The sequence below is a fragment of the Pseudorca crassidens genome, chromosome 2, assembly GCF_039906515.1.
Source record: "Pseudorca crassidens isolate mPseCra1 chromosome 2, mPseCra1.hap1, whole genome shotgun sequence".
Classification (NCBI taxonomy): domain Eukaryota; kingdom Metazoa; phylum Chordata; class Mammalia; order Artiodactyla; family Delphinidae; genus Pseudorca; species Pseudorca crassidens.
Window position 1 is genome coordinate 110,250,459 of NC_090297.1, and position 16,988 is coordinate 110,267,446.

The 16,988-nt window shown below is 38.1% G+C and overlaps 1 protein-coding gene across 1 annotated transcript; it reads right to left on the bottom strand.

The window, feature by feature from the left end:
* Nucleotides 1–2,388: 2,388 nt before the first annotated feature.
* On the bottom strand, nucleotides 2,389–14,116 carry LOC137211323 (small proline-rich protein 2E-like). Its single transcript, XM_067713665.1, is given in 4 exon segments — nucleotides 2,389–2,749; nucleotides 2,752–2,940; nucleotides 6,217–6,373; nucleotides 13,953–14,116. Coding segments are annotated over 2 exon segments (240 nt in total). The 5' UTR covers nucleotides 2,920–2,940; nucleotides 6,217–6,373; nucleotides 13,953–14,116; the 3' UTR covers nucleotides 2,389–2,677.
* Nucleotides 14,117–16,988: the final 2,872 nt, after the last annotated feature.

Consider the following 16,988-nt stretch of genomic DNA (forward strand, 5'->3'; position numbering starts at 1 on the left):
CAATAGAAACATGGGCAACAGACACTGCACACAGAAAAAAAATGATGCATCCAAATGGCCAATAAAAGTACTTTCAAAGCTTCTAAAAGTCATTAATACTTAATAAACAGTTTATTCAAAACACAAGGATAGATCACTACTCACAATGTACACCAGATGTGTAAAACGTTCAACAGTGTGGAAATGATCAACTAATTTAAAGAGATAACATAAACAGCAAATACAGTACACCACTGCTAGGGGGTTTAAATTGGTCCAAGTATTTTGGAAAACAGTTTGGCATTATCTATCAAAGTACAAGATGCATATACTTCTGGGAATATACCCTAGAGAAATGTGTGAACAGGTGCACTAGCAGGTATGAAGAAAATGTCACAGTATCCCTAATAGCTCCAAATAGGAAACGACTTAAAGGTCAACCAAGAGTAGAACAAAGAGAGAAAAGAAGTGTTGTATAGCCATACAATGATATTCTAAAATACACCAGTGAATAAACTAAAACTATATAGTGTTAATTGAAAGAGACAAAAAGATGGCATGCAGTATAATTCCTTTTTTATAAAGTTCAAAAACTGAAAAACTTAACTATAGCTTTTAGAGATGCCTCTATACTGGTGGTTAAAAAACATAAAGAAAAACAGGAAAGTGATTATTAGGAGTCAGGGTTGTGGTTACTTCTAGTGGAGAAGGTATAGGATGTAATTTAACAAGGAAACTTGTGTCTTTTGAAGGATTGGTAATGTTATTTTTCTTGACTTTGTGTTTCTTGACTAACAATAAAAGCGTGATCAGTTTATAATTATCCACTCTCAGTTATACAGCTAAAGTTTATGAACTTTCTAAATGTGTTCATCATGTGCCCCCAAAAAACGAAGGGCTTTTATTTTTTGTTTTTCTTAAAGACAAAAGAGAGGGGGAAATCTATCCACTATAATATTAGGTCAGAGCCCTTTTCAAGAGTGTAAAGTCAACCCTCCTAAAAAGAAAATCAATTCTTTTAGCATTGGCTGCACAAGAGTAAACTTTCCTATACATTTTGGTACCTATAAGGTGATGGAAATTAATGGGGTCAACTTCCCTATAAGATGGGAAACTGGACTTCCCTGGTGGCGCAGTGGTTGAGAGTCCGCCTGCCGATGCAGGGGACGCGGGTTCATGCCCCGGTCCGGGAAGATCCCACATGCCGCGGAGCAGCTGGGCTCGTGAGCTATGGCCACTGAGCCTGCGCGTCCGGAGCCTGTGCTCCGCAACGGGAGAGGCCACAACAGTGAGAGGCCCGAGTACCACAAAAAAAAAAAGATGGGAAACTAATAGACTGACATGTCACCTAGTGACCCTCTCAAAATAAATTTTCATCTTGCAAAAGAGTTTTAATTTATTCCTCAGTTCTTTTAACCTTTTTTGAAAATGTCTTTGAAAGGCCATATATACTTTTAATTAAAAGAAATAATACATGATAATTGAAAATTACACAGTTATAAGATTTTAGACCTTTGACCCTCTGCATAATATGGCTGTCAAACTGTGAATAAATTATCAAAATCTTTATTACGTCTTCAAGATCCAACCTCTCGGACCTCAATTGGGAATAGTGTCTCCTTGATCACTGTTCTCTCTGCTGTTACTTTGCTCTGCCTTAGCACTTGCCATCCCCTTTCACTGGTACAGTACACCCCAGATGTGCTTACCTACCCACAGTTTACTCTTCTGTTCATTCAGGTCTTTGCCCAAAGAGCCACTTTGGAAGAGCTTTTCTAAACAATTTTCTCTAACCCATGTCTAACTATTATTTGTCGTGTGTGTTTGTGTGTGTGTGTAAAATTCCCTCAAGAATTTAGGCGGACAAGGACTTTGGTCACCATCATAATATCCCTAGCACACAAGAGACTAGCTGGCACTTGTTATATAATTAGGAAAAATTTGTGAATAAATTAATTAATTTCTATTAGTCCACTGAGTGGAATACATTCTTTCCTACTTTTTACAGATAAGAAAACTGAGGCTGAGAGAGTTCAATTTTTTTCAGGGTCACACAAGGTATGAGGAGGTAGAAATGAGTTTGAAACCAATAAAAGAATTATTTGATGTGTCCAATCCTAAAGGCATATTTCAGGCAAAACTGAACTCACTGATGGAATAAGTCTAACTCTAATAATTCAATAGGAATGAAAAAGAATGCTCAGAAGAGTAGTTGTAGTTGACAGAAGAGATTAAAAACACTAAATGCAAAAATTAAAAAAGAAGAAGAGAAGAAGAAGAACAACAACAAGAAAAAGAACAAGAAGAACAAGAAGGACAAGAACAAGAAGAAGAACAAGAAGAAGAAGAAGAAGAAGGAGAAGGAGAAGAAGGAGAAGAAATGTGGGCTCAACCATGAAATGTGCTTTATTGGAGAAGTAAAAGAATATACACACTAAGTGCTCACAGGGTAGAGATCACAGCCCGATTACAGACAAGCAGATGGCAAAGCAAGATCAGGTGATGATCCTGCTGCTCTTCTTCCAACAACATGGTGTCTTCTTCAGGAACCAGGCCTTTTCTCTGTCAGCTATCAATCCAGGAGGGAGGTTAAGGAAGAAGCAGTCCATCACCATGGCTGAAGGGAGGATGATGGAGTCCTAGGACTAAGAAAAGCTTAGATCTTGTTGTTTCATGGTCCTGATGAAATCTGGTGCTGTTACTTGTACTTGGGTGGACACTTCTGCTGGCAGGGTGTGCATGGATGCACAGGAGGACATTTCTGCTGGCACAGTGGATGTGGCACTGCACAGGTGGGCATGGAGGACAGGGACATGGCTCCAGACAGTTTAGAGGTGGGCAAGGTTCAGGGCACTTATGTGGGCAAGGCTCAGGGCACTTAGGTATGAAAACAGGAGGTGACTGGCAGGGCTGCTTGCACTGATGCTGCTTGTAAGTCATCTTTCCTGGGTCTCAAGGAATCTGAAATACAAACAGACAACACTGTTCATAACAGAGACAGTCCTACTGGTAGAACAATTAGCTGGGCACACAACCCTTCCGTCTCCAAGGACTTTCTTTGATCCCTTATAGAGTCTTTATAGTTTTGTGTAACTTCTTCACCATTCTTTTTTAGCACCTCTTGCCCTCAGATCTCCAGTTTTTTCTGGTTAATCTCTCATTCTACCACTTTCTAAAGACAAAATTTCCTATGCAGGTGTTGTGTGAATACAAACACTATCTGGAGAAGAACCCGGAAATAAATTGTAGCCAATCCCAAAACAAATCTCTACTTATATCTCCCATGAGGCCCTGGTTGCTGGTCTAACTGACGTGACTGTGGGCTTTTAAGGAGAAATGCAGAGGTCCAAACCCATCACTCAATGGGATTGAACTCTGAGAGGGATGCGTCTGGAACTAATGTAGGGTGGGCTACAGCACAGCATTTCATCTCTCTTACTCTCCTTCAGTTTAAGATCATAGCTCTGACTACATTTCTCTCATCACATTCAGGATCACCTACCAAATACCAGTTAAAATTTACCCCTAAAACCTCATTATCTTCTTTTCCGCATATGGAGCACTAATTGGTTAAAATAAAGTCACCTACACCTCCAGGTTCAATCTTACCACTCAAGTGCCAAAAAGACCTCTAAGATTTGTACTCACCGCAGGCTCCAAAGAAAACCTATCACTGAGTGTCACGAAGATAGCACCACTGAGATGGAGACTCCTTTTATAAGGGCCAGGCAGCCCCACACAGGGAGAACAGCCCAGGACTGACATGATGCACTTATTTCCCAACCCAAATACCATCTGCTGGCAATCTCAAAAATGACTTACCACACTCATGCTGATATCACAAAACTTCTTTGTCCATGATCTTCCTCACCCTTCACTGAGGAAGTGCACAGTGATTCACTCGAGACCTTGTCTCATATTTCCTATGCCAGTGTTATGTGCCAATTAGGAAATAGGAGAAAATCTTTGACAGCATGTTGCTCTTCCATAGTCAGAGATGGTGCTTCCCCCACTCCCCAGCTCCCAAGCATCTGGTATGTAAAACTCACTACCTCATTCAATTTCACCTGCCCAGCACCCAGCTTTGTTTCCCCTGGTGGTAGAGACCAGGGTTTGCTAAACCCACATATTTTAACCCCTACCCGCAGTTTTTCTAAACTCCCGTTTTACCATGTTCTACTGGTCTCTTGGCTTTTCTTGACAATTAAATGACTTAAACAGAGCCACAAAATCTTATCTTGATTTCCTAGTGTTGACAGTCCCATGTTGGGTGTGTTTTCAGATAGCTCCCTAAATGAGCTTGAACAGGACTGCATGATCCCTCAGTTTCCTAAGCCATAAGATTACAGGCTGGGGCCACTTCCTAAAGCTCTACATTTGCATATTTACACACTGATCTGGTCTCTGGGGTCCCCACGACCATGAGTGACTTGTGGTCTACTAGAAACCCAAAGTCCTCTCTTCTCATTACCTTCAAAATTGATTCAATGTCTGGGATGTACCCATTTAGAAGTTTTCCACTCATACTCCCAAAATATCTTGTGCTACTTTCCCCTACAAAAGTTAATTCAATGGACTCTATCAGGCCCTCTCTTTTGAAATGACATTTAGTGCATTTTCAGATATTCTTAGTACACTCAGGGAATGAAACTCCAGGAGTCATTGGTCTCACCATTCAATTCATGGGTATTTTTCCCTAAATAAATAAAATATGGCTGACAGAGAACCCTGTGATAATTTATTAGTATAATTTGCTGAACCACAGTAACACTTCAGCTAATATTATGCACTACGCCCTCCAGGGGAAAACTTGAGTGCCTTGACTATGTAGAAATCTATAGGCAACAGTACTGTGTGACATCAAATATTTCCCACCCTCCTTGAAGATCAGTTTACCTACACAGCTGTAAATTAGAGATAAAAAAATACCCGCCTCAAATTTTTGCTACAAAAACTCAACAAAATGCCTAATATAATTTCTTTTGCTTTAAGCTGATGAGTTTATAGTAACTTGTTACAGCAGCAGTAGGAAATGAATACAAAACTGTAACATTCCTTTTCTGTTTAAGTCTTTATCATTTCAGAGTATTTAAATAATGTGCAAATTAAGAAATGGGATTATTGAGTCAAAAACAAAACTATCAATATATTTTAAATGTATGGCATTAATTTCCAAAATGTTTTGATCAAATGACACTCCCACCAATAGTATGTGATAGTGCCTAATTCACTTTCTTTTTAATAAATTTTCAGTGTGGGTCTATCGATCTCATATTTCACTTATAGTTAGCAAGCAAGTTTCAGTCTGACTGTCCTTGATAACTGTTTCACTTCCTATCACATTATGGAAAAATCTGTTACAAGCACTTTAAGACTGCCAGCAGCTCCTATATAGCCTTTAAGTCTCTGTTAGGAACCAGGTATGACAAGAGTATTGGCTGCATACAAAGATTTCTGGTTATTTTGACTAAGAAAATCTGCACTTTGACACTTCTTCAAGAATCAGGATGTACAGAATAATATTCATGGGTGGTGAGTATAATATTGTGTTTATGAAAAACCCTCCCAACCCTTTCTTAGTTGTATCTAAAACATTTGAACTTCCTCTAAAATGAACTGGATGTATGTCTCTGTATATAGATATTCACCCACACAGTAATGGCATATTTCTGTAAAGAGACACAAAGAGATGCCCCTGTAGATGGTATCTGGCTCATTACTAACCCTACAAATTTTTTTTAATCTTTGACATGCATTGTCTCAAATTCACTTGGCTTAAATTAGATTGTTCCATATATGAAGATGCTTATCAGTAATCTGGAGTCTGTTTTGTTGGCTAAAGTAGTCTACATTTTAAAAACCTCAAGATAATATCTTGCTGCCAATTTTTCTAAGAAAGGATATTGCAAGGAGTACCTGCTTACAATCAGATAAGCCAAGGAAGCATTGCTCTGCTATTATCATGGCTAGACAGTTGAAAGAATAGTGTCTGCCTTGAAAACTTCCCAGTATAAAATGATGTCTGCTGTGCTTTGCAGAGTGAGTTACTCTGGGTTCAGTTAAGCACTTGATAATACATAGTTCAGGAACATGAAGGAAACCCAGGCTTTGCCTACAGGTACCCTAGACACACCTCCAAGCAGGGAGTGGCAACCCTTCTTCTAATTGTAAAGAGAAACCCAATTTCAGAGGGGGATTGACATATATACACTAATATGTATAAAACAGATAACTGACCTTCAAGAAGGCAGAGGAGTAAGACGTGGAGATCACCTTCCTCCCCACAGATACATCAGAAATACATGTACGTGTGGAACAACACCTACGGAACACCTACTGAATGCTGGCAGAAGACCTCAGACTTCCCGAAAAGGTAAGAAACTCCCCCACATACCTGGGTAAGGCAAAAGGAAAGAGAAAAAAAAAGGAGACAAAAGACTAGAGACAGGACCTGCACTTTGGGGAGGGAGCTGTAAAGGAGGAAAATTTTCCACACGCTAGGAAGCCCCTTCACTGGTGGAGACGGGGACTTGCACGGCAGGGTGGGAAGCTTCAGAGCCATGGAGGAGAGCACAGCGACAGAGGGCAAAGCGGAGAGATTCCCGCACAGATGATCAGTGCTGACCAGCACTCACCAGCCTGAGAGGCTTGTCTGCTCACTCTCCTGGGCGGGTGGGGGCTTGGAGCTGAGGCTCTGGCTTCAGAGGTCAGATCCCAGGGAGAGGACTGGGGTTGGCTGCGTGAACACAGCCTGAAGGAGGCTACTGAACCACAGCTAGCCAGGAGGGAGTCCGGTAAAATGTCTGGCTCAGCCTAAGAGGCAAGACACCATTGTTTCATGGTTCACGAGGAGGAGCGATTTAGAGCACTGCCTAAATGAGCTCCAGAGACAAGTGTGAGCTGTGGCTATCAGGGCAGAAACCAGAGATGGGCATGAAATGCTAAGGCTGTTGCTGCAACCACCAAGAAGCCTGTGTGCAAGTAAAGGTCACTATCCACACCTCTCGTCCCAAGAGCCTGTGCAGCCTGCCTCTGCCTGGGTCCCGTGATCCAGGGACAACTTCCCCGGGAGAAAACATGGTGCACCTCAGGCTGTGGCAATGTTACGTTGGTCTCTGCAGCCATAGGCTCACCCTGCATTCTGTACCCTTCCCCAACTCCGGCCTGAGTGAGCCAGAGCTCCCTAATCAGCTGCTACTTTAACACTGTCCTCTCTGAGTGAAGAAAAGACGCCCTCAGGAGACCTACAGGCAGAGGTGTGGCCAAATCCAAAGCTGAAGCCCAGAAGCTGTGCGAACAAAAAACAGAAAGTGAAATTTCTCCCAGCAGCCTCAGGAAAAGAGGATTAAATCTCCACAATCAACTTGAGGTACCCTGCATCTCTGGAATACCTGAATGAACAATGAATCATCCCAAAATTGAGGTGGTGGACGTTGGGAGCAACTGTAAACTTGGAGTTTGCTTTCTGCATCTAATCTGTTTCTGGTTTTATGTTTATCATACTTTAGTATTTAGAGTTTATTATCATTAGTAGATTTTTTATGGATTTCATTGCTCTCTTCCTTTTTTTCTTTTTCTATATAGATTTTTTTCCCTTTTTCTCTTATTGTGAGTGTGTAAGCGTATGCTTCTTAGTGAGATTTTGTCTGTGTAGCTTTGCTTTTACCATTTGTCCTAAAGTTCTGTTGGTCCGTTTTTCTTCTTTTGTTTTGTTTTAGTTTTCCTAGTATAGTTTTTAGCACTTATTATCATTGGTGGATTTGTGTTCTGTTTTTGTTGCTCTCTTCTTCCTTTCTATCTTTTTCTCTTTTATATTTTTACTTTACAATTTTTTTATTTTAATAACTTTATTTTATTTTATTTTTTCACCCTTTTCTTCTGATCCATGCAGCTGACAAGGTCTTGGTGCTCCAACCAGGTGTCAGGCCTGTGCCTCAGAAGTGAGAGAGACAGCTCAGGACATTTATCCAAGAGACACCTCCAAGCTCCACATAATATCAAATGGCAAAAGCTCTCTCAGAGAACTCCATCTCAACGCTAAAACCCAGCTCCACTCAACGACCAGCAAGCTCCAGTGCTGGACACCCTTTGCCAAACAACTAGCAAGACAGGAACACAGAACCACCCATTATCATACAGGCTGCCTAAAATCATAATAAGGTCAGAGATACACCAAAACACACCACTGGATGCAGTTCTGCTGACAAGAAAGACAAGATCCAGCATCATCCACCAGAACACAGGCACCAGTCTCCTCCACCAGGAAGCCTACACAGCCAACTGAACAAACCTTACCCACTGGAGGCAGACACCAAAAACAATGGAACTATTACCCTGCAGCCTGTGAAAAAGAGACCCCAAATACAATAAGTTAAGCAAAATGAGAAGACAGAGAAATACACATTAGATGAAGGAGTAAGGTAAAAACCCACCAGACCAAACAAATGAGAAGGAAATAGGCAGTCTATGTGAAAAAGAATTCAGAACAATGAGAGTAAAAATGTTCCAAAATCGTGGAAATATAATGGAGAATATACAAGAAACGTTTAAGAAGGAGCTAGAAGAAATAAAGAGCAAATAAACAATGATAAACAACACAATAAATGAAATTTAAAATTCTTTAGAAGGAATCAATAGCAGAATAACTGAAGCACAAGAATGGATAAGTGACCTGGAAGATAAAATAGGGGAAATAACTACCACAGACTAGAATAAGGAAAAAAGGAATGAAAAGAATTGAGGACAGTCTCAAACCTCTGGGACAACATTAAATGCACCAACTTTAGAATTATAGGGGTCCCAGAAGAAGAAGAGAAAAAGAAAGGGACTGAGAAAATATTTGAGAGATTATACTTGAAAACTTCCCTAATATGGGAAAGGAAATAGTCAATCAAGTCCAGGAAGCACAGAGAGTCCCATACAGGATAAATCCAAGGAGAAACACACCAAGACACATATTAATCAAATTCTCAAAAATTAAATACAATAAAATATTAAAAGTATCAAGGGAAAAACAACAAATAACATAAAAGGGAATCCCCATAAGGCTAACAGCTGATCTTTCAGCAGAAACTCTGAAGGCCAGAAGGGAGTGGCAGGACATATACAAAGTGATGAAAGGGAAAAACATACAACCAAGATTACTCTACTCAGCAAGCATCTCATTCAGATTTGATGGAGAAATTAAAATCCTTACAGACAAGCAAAAGCTAAGAGAATTCTGCACCACCATACCAGCTTTACAACAAATGCTAATGGAACTTCTCTAGTTAGGAAACACAAGAGAAGGAAAAGACCTACAATAACAAACCCAAAACAACGAAGAAAATGGTAATAGGAACATACATGTCAATAATTACCTTAAATGTAAATGGAATGAATGATCTCACCAAAAGATATAGACTGGCAGAATAGATACGAACACAAGACCCATATATATGCAGTCTACAAGAGACCCACTTCAGACCTAGGGACACATACAGACTGAAAGAAAGGGGATGGAAAAAGATATTCCATGCAAATGGAAATCAAAAAGCTGGAGTAGCAATTCTCATGTCACACAAAATAAACTGTAAAATAAAGACTATTACAAGACACACAGAAGGACACTTCATAATAATCAAGGGGTCGATCCAGGAAGAAGATATAACAATTGTAAATATTTATGCACCCAACAAAGGAGCACCTCAATACATAAGGCAAATGCTAACAGCCATAAACGGGGAAATCGACAGTAACAAAATAATATTAGGCCCCTTTAACACCCCACTTTCACCAATTGACAGATCAACCAAAATGAAAATAAAGAAACACAAGCTTTAAATGATACATTAAACAAGATACACTTAATTGATATTTATAGGACATTCCATCCAAAAACAACAGAATACACATTTTTCTCAAGTGCTCATGGAATGTTCTCCAGGATAGATCATATCTTGGGTCACAAATCAAGTATTGATAAGTTTAAGAAAATTGAAGTCATATCAGGAATATTTTTCTGACCACAATGCTATGAGACTAAATATCAGTTACAGGAAAAAATCTGTAAAAATACAGACAAGTGGAGGCTAAACAATACGCTGCTAAATATCCAAAAGATCACTGAAGAAATCAAAGAGGAAATCAAAAAATACATAGAAACAAATGGCAATGAAAACACAATGACCCAAAATCTATGGGATGCAGCATACCAGTTCTAAGAGGGAAGTATACAGCAAGATAATCCTACCTCAAGTAACAAGAAACATCTCAAATAAACAACCTAACATTAACCTAAAGGAATTGGAGAAATAAGAATTAAGAAAACTCCAAAGTTAGCAGAAGGAAAGAAATCATAAAGATCACAACAGAAATAAATGAAAAAGAAATGAAGGAAACAATAGCAAAGGTCAATAAAACTAAAAGCTGGTTCTTTGAGAAAATAAAGAAAATTGATAAACCATTAGCCAGACTCATCACGAGAAAAAGGGAGAAGACTCAAATCAGTAGAATTAGAAATGAAAAAGGAGAAGTAACACCTACACGGCAGAAATACAAAGGATCATGAGAGATTACTACAAGGAACTATGGGCCAATAAAATGGAAAGCCTGGAAAAAATGGACAAATTCTTAGAAAAGCACAAACTTCCATGACTTATCAAGGAAGAAATAGAAAACATAAACAGATCAATCACCAGCATTGAAATTGAAACTGTGATTAAAAATCTTCCAACAAACAAAAGCTCAGGACCACATGGATTCACAGGTGAATTCTATCAAACATTTAGAGGAGAGGTAACACCTATCCTTCTCAAACTCTGCCAAAATATAGCAGAGGGAGAAACACTCCCAAACTCAGTCTACGAGGCCAGCATCACCCTGACACCAAAACCAGACAAAGATGTCAAAATAAAGAAAACTACAGCCCAATATCACTGATGAACATCGATGGAAAAAACCTCAATGAACTACTAGCAAACAGAATCCAACAGCACATTAAAAGGGTCATACACCATGATCAAGTGGGTTTTATCTCAGGAATGTATGGATTCTTCAATATACTCAAATCAATCAATGTGATACAACATATTATCAAATTGAAGGAGAAAAACCATATGATCATCTCAATAGATGCAGAAAAAGCTTTTGATAAAATTCAACACCCATTATGATAAAAATCCTTCAGAAATTAGGCAGAGAGGGAACTTTCCTCAACATAATAAAGGGCACATATAACAATCCCACAGCCAACATCGTCCTCAATGGTGAAAAAATAAAACTATTTCCACTAAGATCAGGAACGAGACAAGGTTGCCCACTCTCACCACAATTATTCAACATAGACTTGGAAGTTTTAGCCACAGCAATCAGAGAAGAAAAAGAAATAAAGGATTTCAAACCAGAAAAGAAGAAGTAAAGCTGTTACCATTTGCAGATGACAGGACACTATACGTAGAGAATCCTAAATATGCTATCAGAAAACTACTAAGGCTAATCAATGAATTTGGTAAAGTAGCAGGATACAAAATTAATGCACAGAAATCTCTTGCATTCCTATACACTGATGATGAAATATCTGAAAGAGAAATTTAGGAAACATTCCCATTTACCACTGCAACAAAATGAATAAAATACCTAGGAATAAACCTACCTAAGGAGCCAAAAGACCTGCATGCAGGAAACTATAAGACAGTGATGAAAGAAATTAAAGATGATACAAACAGATGGAGAGATATACCATGTTCTTGGATTGGAAAAATCAACTTGTGAAAATTACTATACTACCCAAAGCAGTCAACAGATTCAATGCAATCTCTATCAAATTACCAATGGTATTTTTCACAGAACTAGAACAAAATATTTGACAATATTTTTGGAAACATAAAAGACCCCGTATAGCCAAAGCAATACTGAGAAAGAAAAACGGAGCTGGAGGAATCAGCCCCCCTGATTTCAGACTATACTACAAAGCTGCAGTAATCAGCACAGTATGGACTGGCACAAAACAGAAATAAATATCAATGGAACATGATAGAAAGCCCACAGATAAACCCCCACACATACAGTCACCTTATCTTTGATAAAGGAGGCAAGAATATACAATGGAGAAAAGACAGCTTCTTCAATAAGTGGTGCTGGGAAACCTGGACAGCTACATATAAAAGAATTAAATTAGAAAACTCCCTAACACCACACACAAAAATAAATTCAAAATGGATTAAAGACCTAAATGTAAGCCTGACACTAAAAAACTCTTTGAGGAAACCATAGGCAGAACACTCTATGATAAAAATCACTGCAAAATTTTTTTTGACCCACCTTCTAGAGAAATGGAAATAAAAACATATAAACAAATGGGACCTTATGAAATAGAAAAGCTTTTGCACAGCAAAGGAAACCATTAAAGAAATGAAAAGACCACCCTCAGAATGAGAGGGAATATTTGCCAATAAAGCAACTGACAAAGGATTAATCTCCAAAATTTACAAGCAGCTCAGTATCAAATAAACAAACAACCCACTCCAAAAATGGGCAAAAGACCTAAATAGACATTTCTCCAAAGAAGATATACAGATTGCCAACAAACACATCAAAGGATGCTCAACATCACTAATCATTACAGAAATGCAAATCAAAACTACAATAAGGTATCACCTCACACCAGTCAGAATGGCCATCATCAAAAAATCTACAAATAGTAAATCCTGGAGAGGGTGTGGAGAAAAGGGAACCCTCATGCACTCTTGGTGGGAATGTGAATTGATATAACCACTATGGAGAACAGTATGGAGGTTCCTTAAAAAACTAAAAATAGAACTACCATACGACCCAGCAATCCCACTACTGGGCATATACCCTGAGAAAACCATAATTCAAAAAGAGTCATGTACCAAAATGTTCATTGCAGCTCTCTTTACAATAGCCAGTACATGGAAGCAAGCTAAGTGTCCATCAACAGGTGAATGGATAAAGAAGATGTGGCACATATATACAATGGAATATTACTCAGCCATAAAAGGAAACGAAATTGAGTTTTTTGTAGTGTGATGGATGGACTTAGAGTCTGTCATACAGAGTGAAGTAAGTCAGAAAGTGAAAAACACATACCGTTTGCTAACACATATAAATGGAATCTAAGAAGAAATAAAAAAGGTAATGAAGTACCTAGGAGTAAGACGGGAATAAAGGCACACACAGACCTACTAGTGCATGGACTTGAGGATATGGGGAGGGGGAAGGGTAAGCTGTGACAAAGTGAGAGAGTGGCATGGACATATATGCACTACCAAACGTAAACTAAATAGCTAGTGGGAAGCAGCCACATAGCACAGGGAGATCAGCTAGGTGGTTTGTGACCACCTAGAGGGGTGGGATAGGGAGGGTGGGAGGGAGGGAGATGCAAGAGGGAAGAGATATGGGAACATATGTATATGTATAACTGATTCACTTTGTTATAAGGCAGAAACTACACACCATTGTAAAGCAATTATACTCCAATAAAGATGTTAAAAAGAAAAAAGAGTCATGTACCACAATGTTCATTGCAGCTCTATTTACAATAGCCAAGACATGGAAACATCCTAAGTGTCCATCGACAGATGAGTGGATAAAGAAGATGTGGCACATATATACAATGGAATATTACTCAGTCATAAAAAGAAATGAAATTGCTCTATCTACCCCCTGAGAAATCATTGAATGTGGCCCACCCTACACTGGTGTGCTCTTGAAAGACGCAGCTCTCTGAAGCTGAAGCCAACCTTGAGGATGATGATGGCTCCCAAGAGCTGGAACAGAAAATCATTTTTTTAATGGAAATCTGGGCAGCATGTCTTTTTTTCACCCCTCTCATCTCCTAGTAGATAAAGATGTTTGTGATTAAATTATGATAAAGATTTCACAGTTTTATGAACCAGATAATCAGATAATGCTTGATTGAGTAATCCTTTTGCTCCATCTGGCATTAACTGGGACTACTTGGTGGTATTCACCTGGTAGCTGATCTGCTCTGGAAGGTTCAAGATAGATTCATCCACATTCACCCTGCCTGATGCCTTGACAGGGATGATGTAAGGCTAGACTCAGTTCCGCTCCTCTCCTTCCCCAGGTAATTTCAAGGTCTCTTCAGGAGAGTGGCCAGATTCTTGCACTATGTCTCAAGACATCAAAAGAAAGAAGAGGGAAATTGACCTAGTGTCACTTCTGCAATAAAAAAGCAGTCATACGACTGCCCATTTTCAAGAACCCATATTCCCCTCACCACACACACATAACTCTCAATAGAGAAATATTAAATAAACTATGCCCATCTTTAATATCACAGCTTTTCACCCTACAACCCCAAACCCTACTGTCTCCACATTTCTGAACCCTGTCTCCCATAATCAGATTTTTGGCTTCCACACACCTTTCAACCCAGTCCCTTACAAACCCTTGATCTATGCAAAACACACATTCCTGATCCTTGTCTTCACCAAACTTCATAACTCTGCCCTCTACATAACCCTCTCCCCATTGCTTTCCCAACAATTCCAGACTCTACACTTCCTGAAACCCAAATTTTGCCATCCATACATTCCTGAGCCCTACCCTCCCAAAGACCTGTACCAGTTATCAATTTACTGTCTCTCTTCTCCAAAGCCAGCCTTCTTTGCCTGTACTGTGATAAGGGATCTGGGCTTTATAAATATTCCTCTTTTTCCAGTTGTTAGGTGTTAAGCTTTGTCAGTAGAAGGCACTGGAGGGACATTAGAAGAGGGTTTTTCTCTTTCTGGTTCTGGTGTATCTCACTTGCAAAGTGGAAAAAGAGGAATAATAATTTGATACTACAATCTATCCATCTCTTAAGGCCAAAAACAGTATGTGTCATGGATTTCAGACTTTTTTTACTCCCTACCATATAATCAACAACAAGTCCATAGGTTCTACCTCCATTACTGGGGTTTTCCTTTTTTTTTTCTTTTCTTTTTTTTTTTTTTTTTTTTTTTTTTTTTTTTTTACAGAATATTGTCTTAACTAAAATCTTACATAGAACTGCAACATACAAAAGAGTAAACTTGGACTACTCTGTTTGAAATTCATAGAAGGGAGATGTAGACCTGTTCTATTAGCCTGTGAATATCTCTGAAAAATCTTACGTTCTTTAGAACATGGATTGGAAGCAAATACTCTGAAATATGACTCTATTTTGTCTACTTTCCTCCATTTTCACTGTCAAAACCCTAAGGCAAGCCACCATCATCTCTAACTTGAACTAATGAAATAGCCTCCAGAGTAGTTCTGCAGCTTCCATGTCTGCCTCCAAATAATTTAATCTTTATTCAGAATCCATGATAATCTCTTTAAATGTAATTTAGAGGATACCATTTCAATGATTTAAAAGGCTCTACATAATCTGTCCCTACCTCTTCTTCCATCTCTTGTCTTCCCCCAACCCATACATACCACTCATTATATTCCACCACAATGCCTCATTTCCACTTCTCCAATAGAACAAGCTCTTTCTCTTTGCATTGCCTTCTGCCTGGAATATTCTTCCCTGAATGATGCTTCTCATCACTCAGGTCTTGGCTCACATGTATCATTAAGGAGATTATTAAGCACAAGTAACAGAAACACATTTCACATTGACTTAATTAATTAAAATTTAATTTCATAGTATTCTTAGTAGAATGGAGTGGCTTACGGCAAACAACACTCTCACCAGGAACAAATAGAAAAATTTGTTATAATTTTAAAGCCAGTTGTTTAAAGAATTCAGAGAGTTCCTAGAGAAATGAAGACTAGAGAGACTAATATCATAAAGAGGAGAAAATCTTAGAAAGAAGAGCTGACTTTTGCAGCTGCTGCTTTTTCTCTGGGAGCATTTACAAGTTCTGACAAAAAACAAGAGACTGATATTCTGAGCTTTCCCAGACATTCAGCTTTTGAGAGACAGAGAAGCTTTTGATCATCTCACTGGGATAGTGTGACACATGGCTGATTGTTCAGAAAATATTTGGCAAAATCTAAAGCTGCATGAGGTGAGGTGATAAAAAGTTAAGTATTCAAGGGAATGTTAAGAGTAATAATATGAAAATTTGCATTATACTCTAATAAGCTAAATATTCATTATCTACAGTAACATTAAAAGAATATAAAACTAAGAAATTAATCAAAGGAAAATAAAATATAAAGAAATATTAATTCAAAAAAGGGCAAGAGAAAATGAACATAAAACATGTAGTAAGATGGTAGATATTAGTAATTAATTAAATGTTATTAGGCTAAATACACCAATATTACACCAAGATTGTCACACTGGATTTCTTTAAACTATATGTTGTTATAAGAGACACACCAAATTAAAAGGAGCAGAAAAGTTGAATGTAAAAGTACGGAAAAGATAGAGTTTGTAAGAAATAGCCATAAGAAACCTGGTGTAGCTATACTAATACCAAACAGAGTAAAATTTAAGTAAAATTTAAGTCAAGAAGGCTTTCTAAAGATAAAAAATGGCATTTCGTAAGAATGAAATGATCAATGCAACAAGAAGGTTTAGTAATTCTAAATCTGGATGTATCTCAAAACATGGTTTCAAAATGCATAAAGAAAATATTGACAGAACAAAAATAGAGGCAAATCAAAATCACATTCCAGTTCCAAAAGTTAATACAACAAGCAGACAAAAAAATCAATAAGGAAAGAGAATTTCTCCCTATTGCAATTAACAAACTTGACCTTATTGTAATATATAGAATATCATACCAAATAAAATATACCTATGGAATATTTACCAAAACAGATCACATGCTTGTCATAATATGTCTCAACAAATTTTAAAGGATTAAAATTATACAGAATGTATGCTTCAACTACATTGGAATAAAGCTGTAAATTTATAACAGATGGGTAATTAGAAAATCACAAACTAATTAGAAATTAAATAATATAATTCAAAATAACCCATGGGTCATATCAAATTCCTATGAGAATTATAAAATATTTTAAGTGAATTATAATCAAAATGTGACATATCAACACTCATT